The sequence below is a fragment of the Meriones unguiculatus genome, chromosome 11 (assembly GCF_030254825.1).
Source record: "Meriones unguiculatus strain TT.TT164.6M chromosome 11, Bangor_MerUng_6.1, whole genome shotgun sequence".
In the NCBI taxonomy this organism is placed as follows: Eukaryota; Metazoa; Chordata; class Mammalia; order Rodentia; family Muridae; genus Meriones; species Meriones unguiculatus.
The window spans coordinates 88,524,538-88,551,025 of NC_083359.1; the positions used below are offsets into that span (position 1 = coordinate 88,524,538).

Below are 26,488 nucleotides of genomic sequence, written 5' to 3' on the forward strand. Positions count from 1 at the left end.
AACAGCTTCCTATATCTCCTGTCATCATAAATCCCTCCCCGGTTTCTTCTCCTGCTCCCTCTACCTACAGCAAATCCCAGAGCCTTCCTCCTCTCCCCCAGCCTGGGAGACATTTATGAGGCTCATCACCGGGGAAGCTCGGAGGCCTGTTCTTGTCTCCCCCTCTTCTAGCACGGTGATCTTTTATCCCCCTCCCTCCCTCTCACCTCCTGGACCAAGGTCAGTTATCTTATACCCCGTTTATGGGCTGTTGGGATTTTTCCAACCACCTGAAATGAATCTGCAAGGCCCCACAGGTAGCGCTGCTTGGTCTCCTGGTCATAAAGTATAGCTGGCTCTTTCATCTGCCATTGCTTATGTCGTAAATGAGTGGGCAGAAAGACAGTGGGGAAACAGCTTTCCTGAACCAGTCCAGACTTAAAAAAAAATAAGAAGAAGAGGAAGAAGAAGAAAGGGAAAGAAAGACCCCGAGAAACATGTTCAAACTTAGTGCCAAGCTAATTCATTTCACTCTGGTAGGCTGTACGGAGAGACTTAATCTCTGGGCTTCCCCCCTAAGAGTCAGCTTTATTTAGTGCTTTTGTCTAAATGGCCTCCAGGGATGCTGACATTTGTTGTTGGAGAGCTGAGAGTGGTGTTCCTTTCATCTCTGCTGAGGAGTGTCACCTTAAATTATGAGGGATGGCTCCAGCCCACATCTGGGTGTGGGAGGCTCTGGCAACGGAGGGGGCCTGCTCCTTTTGCTGTTTGAAGGTTTTCTACTGTCTTCTGCCTCCTGGTACTCCAGCTGACACTTCCATACTCTCATGGAGAAGTTTGTGGAGTCTGGCAAGTCTCACGGCAGAAAGAGAGAAGAAAGGAGTCACAGCGCAGCCCCAGGAAAGTCACGGAACATCCTGGGCTGCTAGTATTCACACACCGTAGTAGAAGTTGTCGAAGGAGAGGGATGGACAGTTCCTGAGATTCCAAATTACTTGTCACTCTCCATCCTCTGGATTTGACTCATCCTAACCCACCAGGATGACTGGTAGCAGCATCCCAGTTAAAAAGTGTATCTGATACTGACCACAGCAGAGAACACATCAGGTCCTGCTAGCTGTCCATCACAGTGTACCAGCTGAAAAGTTCCTCTTGCCCCAGAGTCAGGGCCTAGAAGAATGGGGCATGGGCACAGGATGCATATGTTTACATGCAGGGGCAGGACATTTGGTGTGAGCTAGGGCAAAGGTCACTAAACTGAAGCACTCGGACTACATTTGGCCTGGTGTCTCTTGGGCAAATGCAGGTGTACCGGACATGGGTATGCACATGGCTGCCCTTGGGCTATGCCACAGTGCTGGGGGTAGAGAATGGGGTGTGAACTGAGACCAGACAGCTGGTGGAGACTAAAGGAATTACTCTCAGAATTTTCACAAAGTCTGGAGACTCCCGAGGAGGGAGAATGTGTGATAGACAACCTGTCACACTGCTTTCCTGGAGAGGGCCAGCATACACAGGCCATTGTTATCATTTTACATTTTTACATTTCCATTCCTGCATGATCCAGCGTTTCAATATCCATTTGCATCAAAGGACGTGGGAAATGAGTATAAAAGAATCAGTTGAAAAGACACGTGCAAGCGCTATTTTATTGACAACACTAGCAGAAGACAGGCTTCAGGTGATCTCCTGATTTCATTTTAGAACGTGCTCTCTACTGGTGCTCATTTGCAGTGCCAGTCTACTGACTCCTGCCCACTCCTACCTGCCTGCTTTCAGGAGAGCTGCATGTCATGTCACCTGGGCTGGCATGTCAGTCAACTGAAGGATTGGTAACAGCAGAAATTCCTCTTTACCTTCATGAGGGGTTTAGGGAGTCTCTGACCTGCTAAGATTAAGGCCTTTAGAGGATGAATATGTACAGATATGACTTTCCTTTTCTACCTTTAGCCTCTTGGGGGAATCCTCTTATTTTACTGAGGCTTTTGCTTTCAATGTTTATTTTCTCCTTGCTGTTCTGCAAACCTGCTAGGATCGACTTGAAAACCCTCAGCACGGCTCTGACTAAGATTGCCTGTGACACCACTCCTCGGAAAGTACAGCTTCAGAGCTGAAGGATCTAGGGCCATCCCCCTCCCCAAGAGGACTCTGGTGCTAATGCTCCTTAATCTCTCAGGGTTGTTCATTTGTACCTTTGGTGGGGAGCGACCATGAGGAGAATATAACCTTTCTACAGCATGTGTTAAGCATCACCTGTGTGCTGGGGTCGTGTGAGCTTCTTTGTACATAGCATCAGTGCTTCTGGGACACCCACAGGGTGGATGTTACTGTCATCAGTATGTAGTGGAGGAAACCAACTGGGGGACTGGGGACATGACATGACTAGCAAAGGGCTAACGAGGGGTGGGAGTGCCTGCCTACCTCAGCCTCATTATAGTTCAGCAGATTCACAGGTAAGTGCCCCTTCACAAGCTATGAATTTTGAAAGCCCATAGAAAGAGAAAAACGTTACTCTTTCATATAAAAGAAATGTCTGGCTCTGGCAGAGTGCTAATTCAGAACTCAGCTCATCTCCTAACTAAACAATCAAATGTACAAATGTTATCTCCCTGTGGAAGAGGTAGGAGTGAAAGAAATGGCGTGCCTGTGGCATGCAACTGGTGGGTCTCCCTTGAGGGGTTCTAAAAAGTAGCCAGCATGAAGCAGGGCAAGCATATGAGGTAAGGGTTTCCCTGCAAGGAGGGCAAGAAGCTCTCTAAGACCCAGAGATAATGGTGGGTGTCCTCAGGATAGCTTGGATCCACAACTCCCCGTGGCTCCCGATGCACAGAGTGAAAAAGAAATAACTCACTAGACCTTTGAAACACCTTCTGGGTCTCTGAGAAGTGCCTGTATAGAAGACTTCTTTCTACTCTGGGCATTCTGAGTCATCAATTATAGATCCTGTAAGTGCTCAGCTCTAAGTGGGACATCTTAAGTGATGACCTTCCTACTAGGCCAGCCAAGGCTCTGGGAACAATATGGAAGAGGAGGCAGAAAGACTGTAGGAGCCAAAGGATAGGAGACATGCTGTGAAATGTTGTTTTCTGGACATGATATATCTGTTGCATGAATTCATGAATCCATAGCACCTGTGTTTGAGTGCACAAGACCTGTACAAGACCAAGCCAGCCAAGATTCTAGCACATATGGGGGCAGGAACTCATGAGGCTCCACCTATAAATGAGTACCTATTGGTGGTTGATGGCTGGTGGGGAAGGGTACACCCTTTTTTTGGAGGTGTGGGCACTGGTAGGTTGCCCATGTTCTGGTAGATGACCCCACGCACATGTGGGAAGCACTAAATGGACTTAGTGAGTTTTTTATATCTAAATTTTTTTTTAATTTTTATTACAGTTTATTCACTTTGCATCCCCCTCCGTAGCTCCCTCCCTCCTCCCCTTCCAATTTCACCCTTCCTCCCCCTTCTCCACCCATGCACCCACCCCAAGTCACTGATAGGGGAGGTCTTCTTCCTTCCTTATATTTATGAAAAACATAAGGAAACATGAAGCTGGGAGGGAGGCATGTGTGAGAACATCTGGGGGCAGCTGGAGGGGGAAAACAGAGGTGGATGTGGTTATTTCTCATTGTATACATGGGTGAAGTTCTAAAAGAATAAAAAGGAGAACATACTCCTGTGTTAGTCACTGCTCATCGAGTTGAAGTAGTTCACATACTTTTCTTAAGGAGTTGCTTACTTTAGAGAATAGAGGCTTCGATGAATTGTTAGTGTGTTACCTGGTCATTCTGTGCCGTCTGTGCCTATAGATAACATGATGCTGGTTTTCGGTGGCCCTTTCAACAGTAATATTTTCTACCTCCTGGCAGTAGCTAAAGTTTTTTTTTTTTTTTTTTACATAGTTCCGGGAAGTTATGCCTGAGTCCCTTTGGTCTAGTATTGAAAAAAAACGACATCAAGGAAACCACACTAGTAACCAAGAGTTTCCGGGCAATGGCTGTGTACTGAAGAGCATTTTGAACACTTACTAATACAGGCTCGTTTCATTTCCTCAGTGATTCTGTGGAAGCAGGCTCTCTTATGTCACGATTCTTCACACGAAAAGTAGAGTCAGAGTTGATTAGCTCACGTAAGGCCACACGGTTGGTAAGTGTGCAGCCAGGACTTCATGCTGTGATAAAGCCCTGAGGGGAAGTATGACCGGGCTTTCCGGCTCTAGCCTCTGAGCTCTAGAAGTGTTTTCTTAGCCTCTTACTTGAAGCTCTTAAAGCTGCACTGCACAGGTTGTTGCATGACACTGAAAGCCATCTTGGGAATGTAGCATCCAAGAGCTTATTTTGGAGCAACTCACGGCTGTACAAGGTGCCATCTGAGAACTGGGGATACTGTTCTCTGCTTCTTCTTAGGCAAAAGCGATGATGAAGAGAGTCTTTGCAAGTCAACCCATGGGGCAGGGAAAGGAGCGTCAGAGGACGGCAAGGACCATAAGCGACCCAAGCGTCCCAGAACCATCTTGACCACTCAGCAGAGGAGAGCATTCAAGGCCTCATTTGAAGTATCCTCCAAGCCCTGCAGAAAGGTATGAGAGGGGCAAGGCCAGGAGAAGGGAGCCAGGTGCTTCCCTTCTGTGTGCAGCTGGACTCCTCTGGGGTAGTAGAGGGCACTGGACGGGTGTGGGGTGGGGTGAATCCCAATGGTAGGGAATGTGGCTCAGAGTCTGTGACAGTTGTGCGCTCTGCAGGAAGTTCCAAGGACAGCTAAACAATGGCCTGAGAAGTAATAGAAATTTCCCTGAACTTTCTGTGTGCGTGCCAACTCCAAGGACCCTGACTGACAAATGCCTCTCATTTCATGAAGAGCAACAAGGAACAATAAATAATAACTAAATTGTCATAAAAATAAGTACTAGTTGTGGTATAAACAAAATACTGTAACAAAGATTATAAAAAGACAGTGGCTTGCAATATGTGCTTCCTGAGGTCGAGTCTTGGCTTATTCTCCCTGGCATGGTGACTTGGTGACTCCCTGGGTAGTAGCCCATTCCTTCCGATGATGTTTTCAACTGAGTGGATGTGCTCTGGATTTCCACTCACCTATTGATGGGATTTGGGCTGCATTTTGTTGCAGCTGTTATGAATAGGGTCCTTGTGAACATTTATATAAAATCACTCATTGACTTAATGAAATAGTAGTTTGCTTTTATGTCACACTTCAGAGGAGAGCAAAATAAGCCTGGGAGGGCAATCCTGTTATCCATCACTTGGGTCCCAACTGTTGCTCCAGCTGTCTGCATTTTCCCAGCCACCATGGTTGGGACAGCAAATGGAGAGGGCGAGCACCTGCCATTTTGAGGACATTCCTGGGGCTTGTGTCCACCTGTTTGTGCCTCTCCTGTCCACAGAGTAGGGGAAGGCAAACTGGGTATTTGTTGAGCAATAATATACTCTGTCACAACTTTGATCTTGGAAAAGATTTACCCATAGACTCTTTCCTTCCCCTGTCTTTGTCACTCCCTACGCTCTGTGGGAGGTACAGGTAGGACATGAAATACCTGAAACAGGCTTACACGTGGACCACTTACAGGGAGGGAGACATGGGTCTTCACAAGTGTCATATCAGAGAGAAAGCTCTGACATCACTACAGAGAGGAGACCAGGAGCTCTGGGAAAGGGGAAAGCCGTCTTATCTGGGCATCTGTGAGGCTTCGGGGAGCAAGTGGCCGCTGATCCGAGCCTCGGAGGCATGGATAGGGTTTCAACAGGTGCAAGGGCCTGTATGCCCACTCCTCGTGGAGGCTTAGTAGTTGCACATGGCTCAGGACCCTACCCTACTCATCTCACTTTTAAGCTTCAGGCCAACTGCACGGTCAAGGTGAAGTGTGGCCGGTAGCCCCCATTGAGTGGACTCCAGCACCTAGTCAGGCTCTTTCAGGCCTTCTCTGGACTCTGTCAAGAAGGGTGTCTCCACCATCACACCAGCCCCTCGCCATGTGCCTGGATGGCCTGGATAACCAAACAGATCTCTCTGTTATCTGGACCCCCCAAACTGTCCCTATCTCCACATGATCCCAGTGCATTTATCAGTGTCAGAGTTGTTCACCTGGCTCCGCCTGGTTTCAGATGGGCCCCGGGTTTTATATCCCCTCTGGGAAGGGCTCACTGAGGAAAATAGCGAGCACGAATATTCACAAAACACAAAAAGCTACTTGGAAAGAGACAAAGGTAAAATTTTAAGTCAATGACAAGACAGCAGGACAAGAGAGAACCATTTGTTTCAGAAAGAGAGTTTTACTTTAGTTCTCCTTGAGTAGGTAAAGCATATGAAGACCTACAGCTAAAGAGCAGCCAACTCCAATAGACCACATAAGGCTGTAATGTCAGAGTCCAAGAAGCTCAAAGTACTTCCTGGGGAAATAAATGAGCTTCTCTTCCTTCCTCTGCTTTGTGAAAGATGCCTTCTCTACCAGAAAGGAAGCGTAAGCTTGTGTTTGGGTACATCTGAACATTAATCATGAACTCATCTCTACTTATGAATGTGACCTCTGCCCCCACCAGGCACCACCCAGGAAACGTTTTGCCTCCTACTCTGAGAGGCCAGTGTGTATTTTATACTCATGTGTTCCATTTCTTCAAGGTGAGGGAGACCCTGGCTGCGGAGACAGGGCTGAGTGTCCGTGTGGTTCAGGTGTGGTTCCAGAACCAGAGAGCCAAGGTAATCTGCTTCTTACCTTTATCTGTCATTCCCTGACTGGTTTCTTCCAACAGCAGCAGTTGGGCACTGAACTACCCGTCAGCCTTTCTAAGCTAACTTAGTGGGTGGAGGAGCTCTCTTGATTCAAAATGTCTGCCATCAGCAATCATTTCAGCCATAGCAGCACCACAGAAGGGGGAAAGGAAGCCTTCATGTTAGCAAAATGGCTTTTGTCATGGCAGAAGGGATGAATGTCTTTACTTCCACGACATTGTCCCGGTTCACAAACAAATCCAGGATTACTTATTTTCTTCCTGATGCTAAAAATATACATGCCCTGGCTGATTTCTCATAATGTTGGTTTTATTTATTTTTCTTTCTTTCATGTGTGTTCATGTACAGGTGTGTATGTGCAGGTGTGTGCGTGCAGGTGTGTCCGTATGCATGAAGGCCCGAGGTCTTCAGGAGATTCATCTTCAGTAATTCACCTTGGCTTTGTTCTTTTCAACAGAATCTCTCCCTGGGTCCTAGAGTCCCTCAATTAGTCTAATCTTGGGGCCACGTAGTCCCAGGGACCTTCTTTGTCTCCGTTCCTCCACTTGGGGTCACAAAGTGCATGTGGATACTCCTGACTTTTGGTCTGAGTTTTTTAAAAATGGAACTCAGGTCTGTATGCTTGCACAGCAGCACTTTGCAGGCCGAGCTGTCTCCCCAGTCTTTAGAAGGTGATAAATTACCCTCTTTAGTGAGTCACAATTCTGCAACAGAATTCCTCAGAACAGAGCTGTTGGTATGTTGCTGTTGCACCAAAGAAGACTTCATGGTGCAGGGACTGTGAGAGAGCAGATGGGCTGTGCACTCACAATGCAGGAGCACGCAGAAAGCTCTGGGGAATTTTACGGCAGAGGAATTCGTTTTCAAATCTAGTACAGCACTCGAGCATGCACACACGCTCACCACGCTCACACACAAGGCAAATATTAAGATCTCATTGAGTGCTAATGTCTCCCAGAGCACGAGCTGAGAAACACTGTATAAAACAAAAACAAAAACACCCAGTGAAACCTGTCGCTTTGGTGGGCAAGCTTGTGACCTAGAGGTATGGCTCTCACAGGAAGTGCCGCAAACACAGGGCCAGCAGATGGGAAGGAGGTAAAAGAGTGTCTGGGCTCCTCCCGAGTCCCTCTCATTGGGCAGCCCACGCTCCACACTCTGTGAGACCGTGAAACACACATCCGTACTCTCACCACCCCACGTGAAGCTGTTCCAGGGAAAGCAGCATGTGGCCCTTGCTGGGAAGAGGTCCGTTTCCGAGAAGGCAAGCTGCGCTTTGCTTCTCTGCCAGCCCAATGCCTGCAGCTGCAAAGCAGGAGAGTCCTTGCCACCGTGTGTCTGAGTCCTGATGGTGTGCCTGACGTGTGCTTCCTGGACAGAGGACAAGCTGGGGGTGGGGAGAGTCACAACCCTGTCTGCTCTCCCTTACCGTGTGGACCCACTCCAGGCCTCTGACTCCTAATGCTGTGGTCCTCTCACCAGATGAAGAAGCTGGCCCGACGGCAGCAGCAACAGCAGCAGGATCAGCAGAACACCCAGAGGCTGAGTTCTGGTAAGCTTGTGGCCTTTCCGGCCAGTCCTCACTGTAGTCTAAGTCCCTCCCACCCGAGGCCTTCAACCGACGCTCTTTGCGTGACATAGCCCCAGTCAGTTTGAGAGATGATTGGTTTATGGGAACACTGTGCTGTTGGTTCCTTGTTGAGAGTGTTGAGGGCACCTGAGCTGCACATCTGGGGCGGCTGGTTGACAGTGGAAAGCCTCCTGTCTGGACCCTGCAGTGCTAAGACTGTGCACAGAGTCAAAGGCAAGTCCAGTTGCTCTTCTTACCCAGTCCTCATCCGAAACAAATCCATTTACTGAAAGATGCTACTGACTCAGCCCTTGTGGTAGCTTCCCATCACCATGGTAAAAGTCTTAAGATAATCAACTTAAGAGGAATAAATGTTTATTTGGGCTCACGATTCGCAAGGATCTCAGCCCATAACTGCTTTGAATGTTGTTTTAGGGCTTAGGGTGAAACAGCCTTAAGGCAGAGGTGTGTGCTGGAGTGTTCAGCTCGTGGGGTCACGAAGCTGAGAGTGAAAACAGCCTTAGAAGTGGAGCTAAAGGTGTTCTTTTAGGAGCCCAGTGCTAAAACAGTCACTTACTCTCAGCATCTTGAGTGGTCATGAGTCTCTTTCATTCACTGCAGAGAGAAGCTTCTCTGATTATCTCTGAGAGTATCCTTTGCCTGTGGGCACAAACAAACCCTTGGCACACAGTTTAATGCCATATCACATTAGCTATTGAACAGTAATGAGTTCTCCAGTAGAGCCTATGACTTCCTCAGCCAGGAATTGTCACTTCAAATAAAAAAAAATCTGTATTTTATGAAGAGTCTCACATAGTTTTAAATAGAAGTCTCTAAATATCCTATTCACAGTTTACCATGGTAATGTACCCTTTATCCATTTTTTAAAATTTTCTTTTTTTTTTCTTCACAATTTATTCATCATATATCCCATTGAAGCCCCCTTCCTCAATTCCCCCCAGTCCCACCCTTCCTTCCTTCTTCCCCTCATCCCTTTCCCCTAGTCCACTGAAAGGGGGAGTTCTCCACTATTGCCATCTGCCCATAGCTTATTAAGTCTCATCAGGCCTGCTTGGATCCTCTTTCTCCATGGCCTGGCAAGGCCGTGTCATCAGGGGCGAATGATCAGAAAATAGGTCAACTGAGTTCATGATAGAGGCAGCCCCTGCTCCCCTTACTCAGAGATCCACATGGAGAAAAGCCTATCCTGTTTGGGGAGGCCCTAGGGCCTCCCTGGCCAACAGCTCTTAAGACTGTATCCCACACCTGGCAGCCGGATTCTTGTTTACTAAACAAACAATGGCTTCTAGGAGTGGTAGTACCTAGCCATGCGTGACATATCACTAGATTTATACATAGTTTCCTCATAAACATTTCATTTTGATTAACCCTTTGGGCCTCCCCTTCCCCCCCCCATCCCTGCTTAAGCCTATCTACCACAGTACTCCCTCTTTCTACTTTCCTATCACCTCCTCTCCTTGTTTGCCCTCCCCCCTGAAGTCAGCTCCCCTCCCCCCTGGCACCTTTCTAGTGTTTTTTGGCTTGTATAGATGCTCTAAGTTAGACAGCTCTAAATATTCAAAGTTTGAATCATACATGAGAGAGATCCTGTGATACTCGACTTTCTGGGCCTGGGTTACCTCAATCAGTATAATCTTTTCTGTTTCCATCCATTTACCGGCAAATCTCATCACTCACTTTTACCAGTATTTGTACAAGATAAATATTACTACTCAGGAATACAGAGCCAGCAGTTGCCGGGGAGGGGTGAGCTTCAAGCTGAATAGGATTCTTGAATTCTGTTCACACATCTACCCCCACTACAAAACTTTTTGATCCAGGACCAGCCCACTTTTCCATGTAATTGTGCCATAGGGTGTATGCATCCACAGAGAGGGTAATCATGCATGCTATCCTCATCACGTGGTTACTCTGCAGCCTTCAGAGAGGGACACAGATGTGAAGGTGGCTTGGTAAGAGGCATGACAGTTGATTCCATGTAAACTGACAAACTGAGGAGAAAATTGTGCCAGAGCATTGTGAAAACACATGGACAGCACTTAGGACTTTGCTTAAAGACTTCCCAGGATGGCTGCTAGAGGAGACATGAGAAATCAGGGGCTGGAAGAAATATCATCGCTAGTTTGTAGACCCATGCTCACATTGAGGATGGGGAGACAGGAATGATTCCCTCTTTTCATAAACTTCTGCACACAAGTGCAGCGGGCTGCAATTGCACAGCATGCCCACGCTCATGAAATCTTTGTATCAGCTGGTTCAGCATCTTGAGGCCCACTTGACTGCTGCACTCGTGACTGGTTTCAGAAAAGATCCATCCCCTCAAGGGGCTGCCAAACCTCTATGATATCCTAAAGTTCAGCTTCCAAGCCCACACCTCTATCCTCCACTGACATGGCCTTCGGTAGGCGCAGGTTAGGAAACATGACGCCGCCCCATCCTAGTTAGTAAATGAGGAAGCTGGGGACCCTGAAAGTAAAATTTATGCAGCCACAGTCACACAGTTTGCTCAGTCACAAGCCTCGGAGGTGGCCTTCCATGATTCTCACAAGCTGATGCCTATACCCTTTGGTAGCCATCTTCAGCACGGGAGAGAAGAGAGTGAAAGTGTGACTTCCAAAGCTGGGCCGTAAGGGATGAAATGGTTTGGGGGGGGAGTGCTGGGGTGCAAGCTGAAAATGACCAGTCTTCATTTTTCTTTCCCAGCTCAGACAAACGGGAGCGGGAGTGCCGGGATGGAAGGGATCATGAACCCCTACACAGCGTTGCCCACCCCACAGCAGCTGCTGGCCATTGAGCAGAGCGTCTACAACTCTGACCCCTTCCGACAGGGCCTCACTCCACCCCAGATGCCTGGAGATCACATGCACCCCTATGGTAAGTGGGACCCAGTCCCCGAGGGCCTCTCTCTGTTTGCTCATGTGGGTTTCTCGATTTCCTTAATATATGTACAGTTTCCAGAGACTTGCTGAATTACCAAATAAGAATATATGTGCCACAAAACATTGCTGACACTGTCTGCCTGGTGGGGACAGAGGATTCCCGTGCACAGCCCTTGATATCACCATGTATCACCATTTTTTGAGGCTCCTTTGGTGAGCCTTTCCTTGTCCACCCTGCCACTTAAGCCAGGGCTCAGGGATGTGGCCTGGAGACTCTAGTGGGACAGAGTGAACGGAACGAGGGGAGGGTTTCAAGGCCATTGCATCTTCACACTAGGAAAGGCAGTGTGTGATTTACAGTAAATGGGATGTAATATGTGGTGTCATGTGTCATAAGTTGCCCTGATGATTATACAATAAAGTTGGTTCAGCATTCCTGCATAACTGAGTAGCAGAGACATAAGGTGTACCCCCTTGGCCAACTTCTTTCCTTGAATTAATATTTTGTTGTTGTTGTTGCTGTCATTAGGAATTTTACTGAGTGGGTAAAATGCCTCCAATACATGAGGACAAGAGTTCAGATTTTCAGCATCCATGTTAAAAATCAGACATGGTTACAAATATCTGTAGCCCTAGTGCTTGAGGGGTAGAGGCAGGTGGACCCCTGGAGCTTGCTGGACAGTCAGTCTCAACAAGTTTGTGACCTCCAAAAATAAGGTGGAGAGCCACAGAGAAAGATGTCTGCATTAGCTTCTGTCCTCTACACGCACATACTCACACACACATAATGTGTGGCCAACACACATTAACATACAAGCACATACATCACACACACACACACACACACACACACACACACACACATACATTCTAGGTCTCTAAGTGCGTCTTCCGGTGATGTCCATCTTTTTTCCTCTTTAGAAGACACATGTCACATTCAAACAATATTCACTTTATCACACAGGAGAGCAGGAAAGACGAGGTTTTGTCTTTTTTGTTCATTTTGCAAATCCTGACGTCTATGATTTTTAGCAAAGTGAGCAATTAAAGCTCAGTGATAAGTTTAAGGCGCTCGTTTCTGCCTCTCCAGTTGAGTTGATGTGTTGGTGCACCCTGGCATGCCTCCCAGCCCACAGGTTTCAGAGGGCAGTGGCACCTCAGTGGTGGTACATGCGGCCTCCTGGCCCCTCGTCTCCAGGGTGCAGTCGAGACCAGGCGCCTCATCTTCCTTTGCTGTGAGGCACCAATATGGGGCACAGTGAAAACTTGGTACACTTCTGCTGCTTGAAATGCCCACTCTTAACAGCAAGGTCAGAATTTCATTTGAAGAATCCGTGTTTATTTCTTACCATCTGTCCTTGAAGAGCCCCTTGTGAGGCCGAGGACCTGCAGGATCGCTGTCTGTGTCCCTCCAGCCTTCGGTCCTGAGTCCTGCCTACCCCATGCTCACTGTGGATACCCTCACTGTGCATAGCTTAGTTCGTGTGGCTTAATACTTGGCCAACTTTGGACAGGAGTGCTCTGTGAGACTCCTAGCCATCTATCCCTTAGACTTTTGTGTGTACTTGTCCCTATCACACACCTCAGCACTTAGTAAGTCCTCATCCCCAGAGTGTGTTCAGGCAACACCTAATGAGTTCAGCTGAATTTTCCGGCACACAAGGGTGGTACTTTTTCCGGACCCTCATGCTCCTGTTCCATCTTCATTTCAGGTGCAGAGCCTCTCTTTCATGACCTGGATAGCGACGACACTTCTCTCAGTAACCTGGGCGACTGCTTCCTAGCGACCTCAGAGGCTGGACCCCTGCAGTCCAGAGTGGGAAACCCCATTGACCATCTGTACTCCATGCAGAATTCCTATTTCACCTCTTGAGCCCTCTCCTAGAATTTTGTGGCTGGGCTCCCATATGGAACAACCGTGCTGTTTGAGGGGTGTGAGGGACCCTAGGGTGGGGAGGCCAGAGAAGTGGGCTGGGGGGTAGGCTTGCTGGGGATGCTGTTGTATAATGATTTGATGTAGCTCAGCATTTCCAAAGACTGAATACATTATGGATTGCATAGTTTAATGTTTCTAATGAGAATCTTAGTGTTAGGTATGAAGAAGATGTGTTTATCATTAAGGACAGGGACTTTTAATATAGACATTCTCAAGCGAACTAGATGCCTAGGGACTCCTAACAGCTTCCCCACCACTGTGGAGAAGTGCTTGTCAAGAGGTGCTGTATGTCTATTCACCTACACACCAATAGGCAGACAGATAGATGTGTGCGTGTGTGTGAGTGTGTAACCCTTCCCACTTTATCATCAAAGTTTATCCCTAATTATAACAGACACCAACTGTACAGCGAAAGTAACTTTATTTTCAGTGTGAACTATATTTAAGGAAATGCTTGATGCACTTAAGTTATGAAATGAAATAATTTACTTTTATAAGCTTTATTTTTAGTTTGGAAAGACTCATCGGCAGGGCAGAGAGGGCTGCTCCAGCCAGCCCCATGGCTTTGAGTGCTTGAGTTTGTTCTGTTTTCAGAGTATCATTGAGGTCCAGGAAGCAGCTCTCCACTGGCTGGCAGCATTCTAGGGTGGACTCATGCTCATTCTGGTGTTGAGTCACTGAGCCTGGGTGGGACAGAGCAAGCCCTGAATGGGATTTTAGGCTCACTGGCATGGGACTGCTGGGAAGCATCAGCGAGGTTGTTTCTACCCTGGGACTCAGCCTCAATAAGCATGGATGAAGTTGATAGCCGCGTCTACCTCCCTCTCTCTGAGTGTGGATGAGGTTGAAGCCACACCTACCTCCCTGGGGACATTGGGGCTCCACACCAGGACATGATCAAGGCTGAGGCGAGAATCTGATGTGATTTAAAATGTAGCGGGAGCATGCGCCTGATGACAGAAGAGACCTGGGACCACAGAGCAGGAAGTTCCTGTACCCCAAGTCCTAGCCCTCTGCACAGCCCACATGAGAGAGACACAGCTCCGAGGGGTGGAGACAATGCTCCATCTGGGAAGGTGGAAGAGGCATGGTAGGATGGAATTCTAGAGCAAGTGTTGACTTGCACATCTGCTTTTTAAATTTAATTTACGTTAGTTTTGTTTTTACTATGCACCCAGAAAGCCTGAATTACTTGTGATCTCTGTTTGTCTCTTTCTTGAGGGCCCATAGTCTAGAAGGCCTGTTTATAAGCAACCTCAAGAGCTCACAGAGGCAGAGAGGGCTCTTCCTTTCAACTCAGTTTGCTGACCCTGAGCACAGGAAGCCCCAGCAGCCTTTGTACACAGGGATGGTTCTATGCCCTCATCTCCAGTTTGGTGCTAGGATGGGATCTTCTGTGTTAGGATCCTTCGGGGGAAGCAGAGTGATTCAGGGGAAGAAGAAGGACTCCACTGAGAGGAGCTGTGACAGGCGTGGCCTCATGCCTGTGGACATCATCAGAGCCTTGACCACACTCACGAATCCACTTCACCCTCTACAAGGCCAGAGGAAGCATGTCCCTTAGTGGTAGAGTCTGTGTGTGTGTGATTTTTTTTTTGTGCTCTTCTTTATAATTTATACAAACCACCAGGAACCCCAAACCAGACTGTTGAGTGAGAATGAGGAAGGTGCAGGTGGCTCTGAAGGTGTCTGCGTTGCTGGTTGTTTGGATGTAGCAAATATTATGTGAATGAAAGCAAACAGAGATCCTTAATTCTGCTCTACAATGACATACCGAGATGAAATTAAAACCTCTTACAAATGAGCTGTCGTTTATTCCGGGGAGTATGGTGGGCAGGGGACCAGGGGCACATGGGAGTTTCTTCCATGGAGGTGTGGGTTTCTTTTGCAAAGCCATGGGGGTGTGTGCTTGGGGTGAAACTTTGACTACAGTCAAGCCTAAAGGGAAGGGATTCTGCAGCCTCTTGCTAAGATGGGCAAGGTCCTAAAGTTCCACCCCATCCCCCACTGCAGGAGGAGGTTCTAGAATCATCATCATCATCATACAGGTCGGTTGTGGTAGAGACTGCACATACTGTGTGCCATTAAACTTTGGATCAGCATGGAGGCATCTGCCTACAGGAATGGGAGAGCAGAGCGGCAGCCAGTGTGGTTCCATGATAGAGTCTCCCAGAGTTCTCAACAACTTTACATTTAGAATTTTCACTAACATGGAAGAGAGTCTGGGTTAAAGATGCCTCCCTCTAGGGCACCGAGAAGGCTTTCCTTGCAGTTCCCAGGCTTTCCCTGGGGAGTGGCTGTCCCTGATCTTTGTTCTTTTCCCCTTCTAACTGAGTGGACCTTTTCAGATCCATATTCCAACTCATTGGGTGCTGTGTGGCCTTTGAACAAGGTGGCAGAGTTGATACTTGTCCCTGTCTTCAGGGTGAAGAGGGAGATGAGTATGGTATACAAAGCACACTTTGCCTGGCAATGGCGACAAGGTAACCTGTGGGCTGGCCAGTCTCAAGACTGGATCAACAGTGAGTGTGGCTTATGGAAGTCTCAGGCCGTCTATGAAAAAAAAAAATGGAGACGACACTGACCCATCTGAGCTGAAGGGGATATTCTATGCCGTTCACCATATGATAATTTGTTACATCTCAATGGAAGTATCACGTAATTACATGTAGGGAGTGGCTCATGTTGAGTGTAAGGAATGTAGAAAATATTCCAGTTTTAACAACCCCCCACAATAGACAGAAGGAGTCCTCAGAGCATAGGAGGGTTCCCTGCCATCTCCAGGGACTGCATGAGGATGGTGAGAGATGAAAAGCTAGGATCAGAGTGGAGACCAACAATTCTGCCTAGGAGAAACAACTTGATTTAATGCTGATCAAGGTGGAAAGGAAGTGGAATTATCCTGTCAGCTCATTCAAACCTAAAAAAAATAAAAAAGTTCAACTGAGCTACCTGTAAAATCAGTCTCTCTTTCTTTTTCAGTACAAAGCAAGCAAAACAAAAAAACAAAAAAAACAAAAAACTAATATTTAACTTCAATAAAATGGTACTACCAAGAGTCACAATGAAATCAAAGCCAAATGGACACATTGTTTCCCCAACTCTTGATTACAATAGTACAACATTAGTCCAAAGACAGGAAGGGGAGAATCATTGTGTTAGGGCTCAAGAGGCCTTCAGGTTTGTATGGTTAAAAATACACTTCTCAAGAGGATACAGGCAGTCCTCCTGAGACCTGATAGGCTAGGGTCAGACAGTAGGGGATGAAGGCCTCCCCTATCAGTGGATTAGGGGAGGGACATAGGGGTAAGGAAGGAGGGAGGGTAGGACTAGGAGGATATGGGGGAAAGGGCTACAGCTGAGATACAAAGTGAATAAGTTGTAATAAATAATAATGATAGAGAAAAAATTAAAAAAGAAACATTTAGTTAAAAAAAATACACACTCTGAACAGGCAGAGAAGTTTGTGCTGCCATTTACTTGACTCCAAGTGAGGCTCTCAACTTTCATCTCTTCAGTAAAATGTGGCCATTGACACCTGTCTGTGAGAAACAAAACAATCATAAAAATGAGGTCTGTGGTCTCCATCACACTGCACGTGCACGCATGAGCCCATCATGTGGGGAGCATCCTCTCTGTGCAGACAGCTCTTCTCTTCTCTGCACTGTGGAAGGCTTTGCTTGCTGCTCTCCGTTTTTCTCTCAGGAGTGGCTTTTCCAAAGGAGGACAGATATATTAGGTCAGGGTGAAAGTGACCTCTGTCCTCAGCCAGCAGCTGTAGTCACTGAAGCTACTGCCTAATGGACAACCCCACCTCACCCCTCCAGGTTAGGATTCTGAAGGACTATGGGGTGATACAGGTCAGTCTAGGTGATACAGTCTACAACTGGTCTCTTGGTGCCACCCACGTGCTCAGGGAGAGAAGGGTGGAGCCTGTCTCTCATCTACGATGGGAAGGAACTATCTAGATAATTATAAAGATTACCAATTTATCTAAACCATTTGATACCTCTTCCTTTCATTTAGTCACTCCTTTCACTGAATCAATAAGTATTTATAAAGACTGGGCATATGCTGTGCTGTGTAAAAAAAAAAAATCAAACAAGCAAGAAAGCAAATAAACAAGAAACAAAGCAAAGAGGTGAGCAGAGAGAGGCAACGATCCTGCTGGATTAGAAATGGCAACTTAGGTGGAAAATAGCTGTTAGCCGAAGTCTAATCAATTGAGCTTGAACAGTAGGAAGAGCAGTGGAGATCTGCCTCCTGCATGTTTAACTGCAGGTAGAAAGAGTCCCAGGAGTTCTGCGGTCAGGTCTAAAGAAGTAGCTTGTGTTATGTGCAAAATGTCCTTGGAGTCAAAGGACAGGGGCCACTGTCAATCAACACAGGTTTATTAAGTCAGGTCGTGGACATTTGCTGCATTCAGGCTGCACAGCCTACTTCTGATACCATCACTCTGATATCCCTCGGGGACTTGACCTTCCTCGTTTGTGTGTAGTCTTGGAGGACTGCAAGACAAGGCGACCTGGTCCACAGTCATCTGGGGACAAGTATTGCATAGCCGGTGCTCAGCCCACCACCTTCTCCAGACCTCAGGGGCACAACATTAACCAGATACCTGAAAGGATGGTCAGATAGCGCCCACTACCCAGACACTGGAAGGTGCCCTGCCTCCACTCACTTCTAGAACTGGTCCACAAACACAAACTCTGGGAGCAATCTGTCTGCTATTCCTACAGACCTTTACTTGCTTTGGTTAACTAGAGTTGTTCGTTTATTTTACTTCAGTTTAAAACTCCCTGACACAAACCACAAACCTACATTAGGTGGGCGTGTGGGTGTATGTTTGTGTGTGTGTGTGTGTGTGTGGACTAGGTTAGACAGGACTAGGTTAGACAGGCATTCTTCCTTTTGTAGATAAGAAACTGAAGATCAAAAAGTTAATTGTCTTGACCAAGGCTACACAGCTAGTTTTGGTCAGGATGGAGTTTCTGGTTTGTTTCTTCTGGCTTAAAAATACACTTAAAAATAGTGTGTTTTCTCCCCCAACCCTGATATCCAAGGGGAATGGGCACACAGAATTGCTAGGACCCCAGGCAGTCCCACATTCAAAATCAAGATACCTTTCCTACATACAAGGTGCTTACATTCTACCTGAAAACATGTACACGCAATCAATGTGTAATGTGGGCGCTCAGGACACAGAATGACTATTGGCACAAAAGAAGAGGGGGAGCTGCTTCCAAATGGGTTCCGCTTGGACTCAAATGTGGATAGAATTTCAATACAGAGAAGGGGAGAAGGGGGACGTCCGAAGCAAATGTCCTCATATGGGTAAGACAGTATAAAGAATGTCCCACACATGTGCCGTGTATGGGGGCACGATGGTTGGCATGGTAGGCAGACTGTGGGGAAACTGAGTCAAGCTGAGTAGAAATGCTAGAGGGACACAACACTAGCCATTTCCTAATACAGACCAAAGATACCCGTGTCAAGGTGTACCAAAGACCTCCAGGCAGCCCATGTAATGTAGTCATCTATTATCTGAAGTAACACCCTCCATGTCTTGCTGGCCTGGAATAAAGCTCACATTCCTTGGGCTCCATTGCAGTCCAGCTAACGAGATAAAAATGGAGTGTCCCCTGACAGGTCAGAACTATCTTCCTTAAAAAATGACGGGCACGTGCCTTTTCCCTCACCGATGTTGCTTCTTTTATGTGTGTGTGGGATGCAGAGGTGATAGCCAGAGACTATGAAGTTAGCCTTGAGGGGAGGCCATGTGCAGTGGATTACAAGAAGGAAGGGACCTGGGTACCAAGGAAGTCTGGAGACCATGTGGTCACTCTAGTCCTGAGGTATCCTGACACAGATGAGAAATAAACAGCTTTCACTTTTAACTTGCTGTCTCTTTGTGCTTCATTGATTTATAGCCAATCCTGATCATGTGTTTGTGTGTGTTATTTATGTGTATATGTGTGTGTTATATATGTGTGTTATTTGTGTGTGTGTTACGTGTGTGTGTGTGTGTGTGCATGTTAAGGTGTACAAGAATGTTTGTGTTGAGATCAAATGACAATAACAGGTGTCTTTCTCAGTTGCTCTCCACCTCATTTTCTAAAGTTTTTTTTTTTTTTTTTAATGTATGTGTGAATACCTCTTCATGTGTAGGCATGCTGTGTGCTCCTTGTGACCTTACGGGCCAGAAAAAAGTGTCAAGCTCCTTGGAATTGGAGGAATAGATGATTGTAAGCCACCTGGTATGGGTGCTGGGAACCAAACCCAGGTCCTCAGGCTTTTAGCTGAGTCAGACCTGCAGCCTCTCTGATTTAGTTTTGAGGCCGAGTCTCTCACTGAACCTGGAACTCACTAGTTTGGCTGGGCTAACTGGCCAGTCCCTGGGCTTAGGGATTCTGTCTGCCTCTACCCATTCAGCACTGGTGTGTATGCGTGGCTTTTTGTGTAAGTGCTGGAGACCCAAAGTCAGGTCCTCATGCATGCGTGACAAATGCTTTTTAAATGAGCCACCTTGCCAGCCTATCGTGTTCTCCCTCTGCTGCTGATACAAAGGAGTGTTCCAAATATTGTCTTCCTAGAGAATGGGAGACGTGTGGGCCACAGCAGCTAACAGGGTGTGTGTGTGTGTGTGTGTGTGATAATCTTTTCCAGTATGCACAGATGACCCCAAGAGCATAGAATTTAGAGATGACTCTTGTCCCTTAATGAAAGGGAGGATCCTATGGTTTGTTTCCTTGCCTACCCCGTTTCAACAAACTGCTCTGAACATCGATACATATGTATCCCTTGACAACAGCACCAACAGCAAGATCCATCCATTCGCCCTGCCTCCTTAAAGGAGAAAAATGGGCTGTTCTATGCAGCTTTCTCCAGAGCCCAGGAGGTTCCAGCTATCAGTGGAAGTTCACAAATTAAGTTTATACACATCACACACACAAACACACACAGTCACGGGCTTAGACGGAACTCTCATTCCCATGGCTTCCCTGTTATTTACCCTTAACCCCAGCTCTGAGTTATAAATTTGGACAAAACCTCAGAATGGCAGAGGACTCGGTGGGGAGAGAGAATTATTATGTTTTTAAAAGTTCTGTGAAAAACTCTTTTTCTAACCATCTGCTATAATTTGAGGGACGGAGGGAGGAAAAAAGTGAAAGGGAGGAAAAAAATTGAAAGGAGGAAGAGAGACAGGAGATAGAGATAGAGTTGGGTATAGAGATAGGAATAGAGATAGAGATGAGGAGAGAGAGAGATAGGGACAGGAATAGGGATAGAGACAGACAGACAGACAGACAGATATATAGATTAAGTGAGTGATTTCTCCAGGGATTTAGAGTGACTAAAAGCATCTAGTTTGTTCCACCTTAGACACGCCCTAACTGGGGACCAGTGTAACAGTGAAATGAAACTAAGGCATTTGGGAGAGTGAGTAGAGTTGAATTCCTCACAAATTATTCATTATGCTCAAGCTCGTTATTTATCAATTTTATTTTTTATTGTGTGTGCATGATGCATGTATGTTATTGGGTGTGCATACATGCCATGGTGCATGTGAGACATCAAAGGACAGCTTTGTGGAGTGTGTTATTCCTTCTGCCTCCCTCCTTCAGCTTCTACGTGGATCCTGGGGATTATTAAACTCAAGTCACCAGGTTCACATGTGAAACACTTTCCCTGTCCTCTCATCAGCCACCCACTTGTTGAGAGAGAGAAAGAAAAAGAACTGGGTTGGTGTGGACATGGGGATGGTCTGAGAAGAACTGGTGGAGGGGAAAAGATAATAAAAAACAAGTAGAATTCCCAGTTTAGAGACCTAACGAGAACAAAGCCTGGTACATCATAACTCTCACACATCAGCCAGCTGTCAGATTTCTGAAGCAGTGTTATGGACTGCAGTTTTTACTTTTTATTCATGCAGTGACCAATGGATAAAAGGATAGAGGCAGAAACGTCTCATGCTGTTTCTCTTCTTGTTTCACCGAGATAGAAAAACCAAGAAGGAAGAGCACCAGCTTTGAATTCAGACATCCTGGAGCAGTAATCCTGCTACAAAGCCACACCATTCTACCCTTACCCTTACCCACACAGGGCCATAAGGGTACTTCCCACCACAGAAGTCTAAGAAACAGAAGTACGAAATGGATAGCTTTCTGGAGTATGGTGGTGATGGTCATAGTTCTCCATGTGAAATAGTTCCTGGTGTAGGGCAATGGGAGTGAGGAGAAACAAGCTCTATATCCAAGAGTCATTTGGTGTTTCGTGATAGTAAAGGGGAGAGACAGAAAGGCATTTTAAAATGGGAAACACAGTGGTACCTTAGGAACCACTGAATACCTCTTGGCATTTCCTGTTCTTTTCTTGCCTGGGAAGAAACACATGCAGGGAGTGGGGTGTTTGTATCATGTCTGTGGGGTGTCAGGCTTGTGTCGCTGAAATTACTCTGTAGCTGCTGATGAGATCTGCTTTGCAAGCTGAGCAGACTCCATGGGGAAGGGCTTTTCGGGGAGAATAGAGGTTTGCTCTGGTTCAGACAGATGAGGAGGCAAGAAGGAGGGGGCGGATTGGTACTGACCTTCCTGTGAGTATGGAAACATTCCATCAACAACCTCCTTTTGTCCTCAGCTCTTGCCAGATGGCCAGCCTGAGATTTGCTGGCAACTGCTTTCAGGTGGGGTGTTCCACGTGATATTATCAGAAGAGGGGAAAGGCTGGCTTTGAGAGACCTTATTTCAATACCATGCTCTGCAAAGACAGACAGGACCCTTGGCTTGAGGTCTCTGGAGAAACTTCTAGCAAAGTGAACAGGCAGGGGTACGGTGGAGAAATGACTTGAACCAGGCCCTCTGCTAACCAGATAGCTAGACAGTAAACTACTAAGTTGTGATGTAGACATTTGTTGTCCAGAAAAAAAATAAAAAAAAAATAAAATAAAATGGCATCTACCAGTGTCATTTATAACTTTTCAATAATCGTATTTTAAAGGCAAGGTTTGTCAACTGAACACAGGAGCCAACCAAAAGAGCCACTAAGTTTCAAAATGCAACAATTTAAATAAGAGTATTACTAAAGTAATATTGGATGGTAACACACACACACAAAAAAAAAAAAAACAAAAAAAAAAAACAAAATAAAAATCTATGGCTCCATATTGATCTAAATCAATGCTCTAATAAATAACTGAGATAAATTCCATATGTGAAGGAATCCAACTTGAAAGCATAGAGGTGGGGCTTGATTCCCACTTCTTACGTATGATGACTTTCTTGCAAAACAAACAAAGAAACAAAACCCAAAGTGTGAAAATGGATGTAAAAGTAACCCACTAGGAACACATAACATAACAAATCCCACAGGTGACTGAGGTCGCATCTGTAGTCACGGATCAGTACCTTTAACATGATCTGATGAAAATGGCATTTTACCTCTGCAGTTTTCATCCCTCCAGAGGAAGTTGACAGTTTCCATCTAAGAAGCATCCTTCACAATACCCGACCATGTGCTGGAGATTCTGCTTAGTCACTAGAGTGTTGGCCTAGCATGTACAAAGCCCTGGGTTCACCCCCAAGCATTGAACAAGCCAGGCACGGTTGTATATGTCTGTAATTCCTATACTTGGGAGGTGGAGGCAGCAGAAATAGAGTTTCATTCTTGGCTACACAGCAAGTCTGAGGCCAATCCGGGTCACATGAGACTGTCTAAAGGAAAGAAAGAAACAAACCAACAACCACCAGATCAATATTCCTCAAAACTGAAAATATTGTCAGAATAAAAAAACTGAGAGGAGCCCTAGCCCGAGGAGATGTGGCTTCATGTGGAGCACTGTCCTGGAAGATCCTGCTAGAACTGCTTTAACGAGCGTGTCGGTACTGGGACACTTGCTCTGTATTAAAACGTCAACAATGTGGGAATGTGACTTTCTCTAAACCTACAACTGCTGAGACCAGAGGAAGATAATGAGCACCATTCTCTGCTATACCTGTTCTTTCCTTTGAGGCAGGGCCTCTCATTGGCTTGGAGCTCACCAATCAGGCACTATCGTGTGTCCAGGAACTCACAGGGACCCATCTGTTCCCACCTCACTGGTGCTGGGATGACAAGTGTATGCTACAACATAGCACCAAGCCTGGAGCTTTCACGTAGGCTCTGGAGACTGCACTCAGGTTCTGATTGCCTACAAAGCAAACATTTACCAATTGGGCTATCTCTCCAGGCCCCACATTTGTTTTGATACTGTCATTCATTGGTCTTTTGAAAAATCTTGTACTTGAGTGGATCATACCAAAGTTGCCATGTTTCATTACGCTTTAAATACTAATGTGTTAGCATTGCCACCCATACAACCAGAAAAGTCTGAATAGAAGAAAACTGGCAAGTCCGCAAGCAAAAGCAAAGTTTTAAGTTCTCCAAAATTATAACTCTGTCTTGAACATCCAAACATTATTACTGTTGGTAGCAAAAAGTGAAACCCCTTCAAAGCATCAGATTCATTTTGCTCATGTTTGAGAACATGTTTAGCAAACATGTAAGTCTGTATAATCATAGTTTGTTGGCCTGTTTTTCAATTAATAAAAGTATCTCAGGTGCCTAGAAGGAATGGTTCAGTGGGTAAAGAACCCATCACTCCAGCTGTGAAGATCTAAATTCAGATCTCTAGAATGCACACATAGACAATTGAAATAGTGCACCCATCTGTAGCCCCAGTGGTTCATAGAGAAATGGTCCAGATAGCCTAGTGCATGCAGCAGAGAGCAAGAGACCTGATCTCAAACAAGAAGGAAGGCAAGTACCAGCATCTGAGGTTCTTCTCTGACTTCTACGTGTGCTCCATGGCACATGTATGTGCGCTCTCTCTCTCTCTCTCTCTCTCTCTCTCTCTCTCTCTCTCTCCCACCCCTCTGCTACTTACTTGCAGATACTTTTTTTCCACCATCATGGACCCACTGAAACTAGGCCCAACTAAATGCTTTCTTTTATAATCTTCCTTGGTCATGGTATTTTTGTCACAGCAATAGACATATAATTAAGCCATGCATCTCAAAGCCAGGGACACCTTTCATAAGAAAGCTTGATAATATCACTACCAGCTTTACACAGCTAGGCCTGGGCTGGCAAGATGGCCCAGCAGGTCCAAGCTCTTGCCACACAAGCCTGGCAGCCTAACCTTTGTGAGGGAGAAACCCTGACACCTCAAAGTTATCCTCTGACTTTCTCAAATGCATGTACTACAGCTATGGCTCTCTGTCTCTGTCTTTGTTTCTCAAAATCAAATACACATACTTAAACCCTATGCTTTTCCGTTTGCTCACTTCTCTTTGCAGTATGAGTGAGTTACAGAGCCAGGCCTGTAGCAGACTGTCTACAGCCTGCTCACCACTCTTCCACTCACACCTGACCTCTGGGTAGACTGAATCCATGCTCACATTTTCTTCTGTCCCTGCATGATTCACAGGTTCTTCGGGCTTCTTACTGCAAGTGTCCTGGCCCTTCTCTGTGTCCAGACCTCTGTTCTTCTGGGATGTTTGCAGAGCTCCCTCTGGAGCACATCACGGGCTACAGGAGGGTGGAGCTATGTTTTGTCTGTTCACCTTTGTATGCCCAACTCCCAGCTAGTCCTAAGCACTGCCATTATCTGCCAGTATTCCAGCTCTCCTTACGAGCTTGAAGGCCTGACATTCTGAAGTCCAGCGTAAGAGAGCCAGCTAAAACAGGAGCCTGTTGCTTTCAATGGGCTGAAGAGCAGAAGAATTGGGAGAGAACTTGCCTGTGTGACCCTGGGAACTTCTGGCATCCCAGCAGAATGGAGACAACATGAGCATTTATGCCTCTATCATAAGAGTAGAAGGACATTATCGCAGAAAGCACCACATGCAGGGTGTCTATCCAAGAAAATAAGGTGCTTCCTAGGAAGGACTGCCACAGTTATCTCCCATCTCTGCTTCTCTTCGTCCCTTTGCTGTGGTCAGGGTTGACACCATTTCTCCAGTGTCTCTACTTCCTGTATTCTTGGAGGTCTTGGGCTACAACCTTTGTCATCACTGCTGTGACCCTGAGTCCTGTCAACCCTAGGACCGGAGCAGTATCCCAATGTTCGCCCTTTGGGTAGAAGCTGTTGGGGAGGAGTTACTGAGGGTGGACAGATGGGACAGAGCTGCATCAGCCACTGCTTCTGCCCAGGAGCTGGTGGGAGGCCAAACCCTTAGGAACACATGAGCATCTCTTGTGTGAATACCACAGGGAAGGCTGCCCAGGTGCTTCTGGCAGATGGATGGAAACACTTGAGCTGCGAATGGATTCTTCTCTCTCTGTGTCCTAAAAGCCGCCTGCCTGGGATTGCGGCTGGGCTCAGGATAGATGACATTCCTCAACCCCCAGCCATTTAGACCAGGGATGGTGATGAAGGGAGCAATGGGAGTCAGTTGAGTGACACAGGTAAGGCCTTTCTCCAGAGGTGAAGAATGAGTTTGGATTCCAAGTGACCCCCTAACCCCCAGAGCCCTCTCAATTTCTCGACCCTAGCTGGTCGTGACCTGGCCGTGCCCCCTGAGGTGAGCAGATAATCTTCCCCCCTTCATAGTCTTCATTCACACTCATTCAGCAGCTCCGTCCTAAGCTGATCCCATGAGGCAGGTGAAGCTTATTGTCAACACCCTTTCTGTACCCTTATCTCTGAGTGCAGAAGAAAGACTTTGCCATTCTAGGAGGCTTGGGCTGTGGCTGCAGAAGGAGGAGGCTACAGACCCTGGGGCCCTCTAGAGACCAGTGATCCTGAAACCTGTTTACAGGGAGGTCTCAGACCTCAGGCCTGAACATTAGAGCAACAGTGATCATTTACATAAAGCCGGAGAGGTACCCAGCCCCGGCCCCCTCGTGGCTGTACTTGATCTCCATCATGACATCACAGCATCAGCTCCCTGTTTACACCGGAAGAAAGATTCACGGTACAGCTACTTGCCAGACATTTTATCCAGCCTCAGAACGACCTGCCCCATCAGAGAATGGGGACAGAAGTGTTCCAAACATGCAAAGGCTGAACCCCATGCTACAAATGGTTTGATTTATCCATTTATTTTGCTGCAAATGATACAAAAATAAGTTCACTTTCAGGAGAGACCCTACTTTGAGTTCTGAACTTTCCTCTGATATTCGGACTTTATCTCATCTGGGGGTGCTGGAGAGGGGTGTGAAGCAACTGTGTCCATCATAGCAGCCCACCCTACAGCACACTCTGCTGCTAAGCTGTGAGGTTCCTTAGCTTAGGTAGAGTCAAGGAGTTTCTCACTTACAATAGGATGGGTTTATCAGGACTCGATCTCTTCCTAAACCGAAGAACATCCTTATGTACC

At 46.6% G+C, this 26,488-nt stretch overlaps 1 protein-coding gene across 1 annotated transcript in view; it reads left to right on the plus strand.

Moving 5' to 3' along the window:
* Lmx1a (LIM homeobox transcription factor 1 alpha) overlaps nt 1-15,256 on the plus strand; it is a 146,853-nt gene extending 131,597 nt beyond the window's left edge. The window contains exons 5-9 of the mRNA XM_021642598.2: nt 4,387-4,559; nt 6,614-6,691; nt 8,207-8,276; nt 11,019-11,189; nt 12,907-15,256. Coding sequence (XP_021498273.1) covers nt 4,387-4,559; nt 6,614-6,691; nt 8,207-8,276; nt 11,019-11,189; nt 12,907-13,067 — 653 coding nt within the window. The 3' untranslated portion in view covers nt 13,068-15,256. The remainder of the gene's footprint in view (nt 1-4,386; nt 4,560-6,613; nt 6,692-8,206; nt 8,277-11,018; nt 11,190-12,906) is intronic.
* The last annotated feature ends 11,232 nt before the right edge of the window (nt 15,257-26,488 follow it).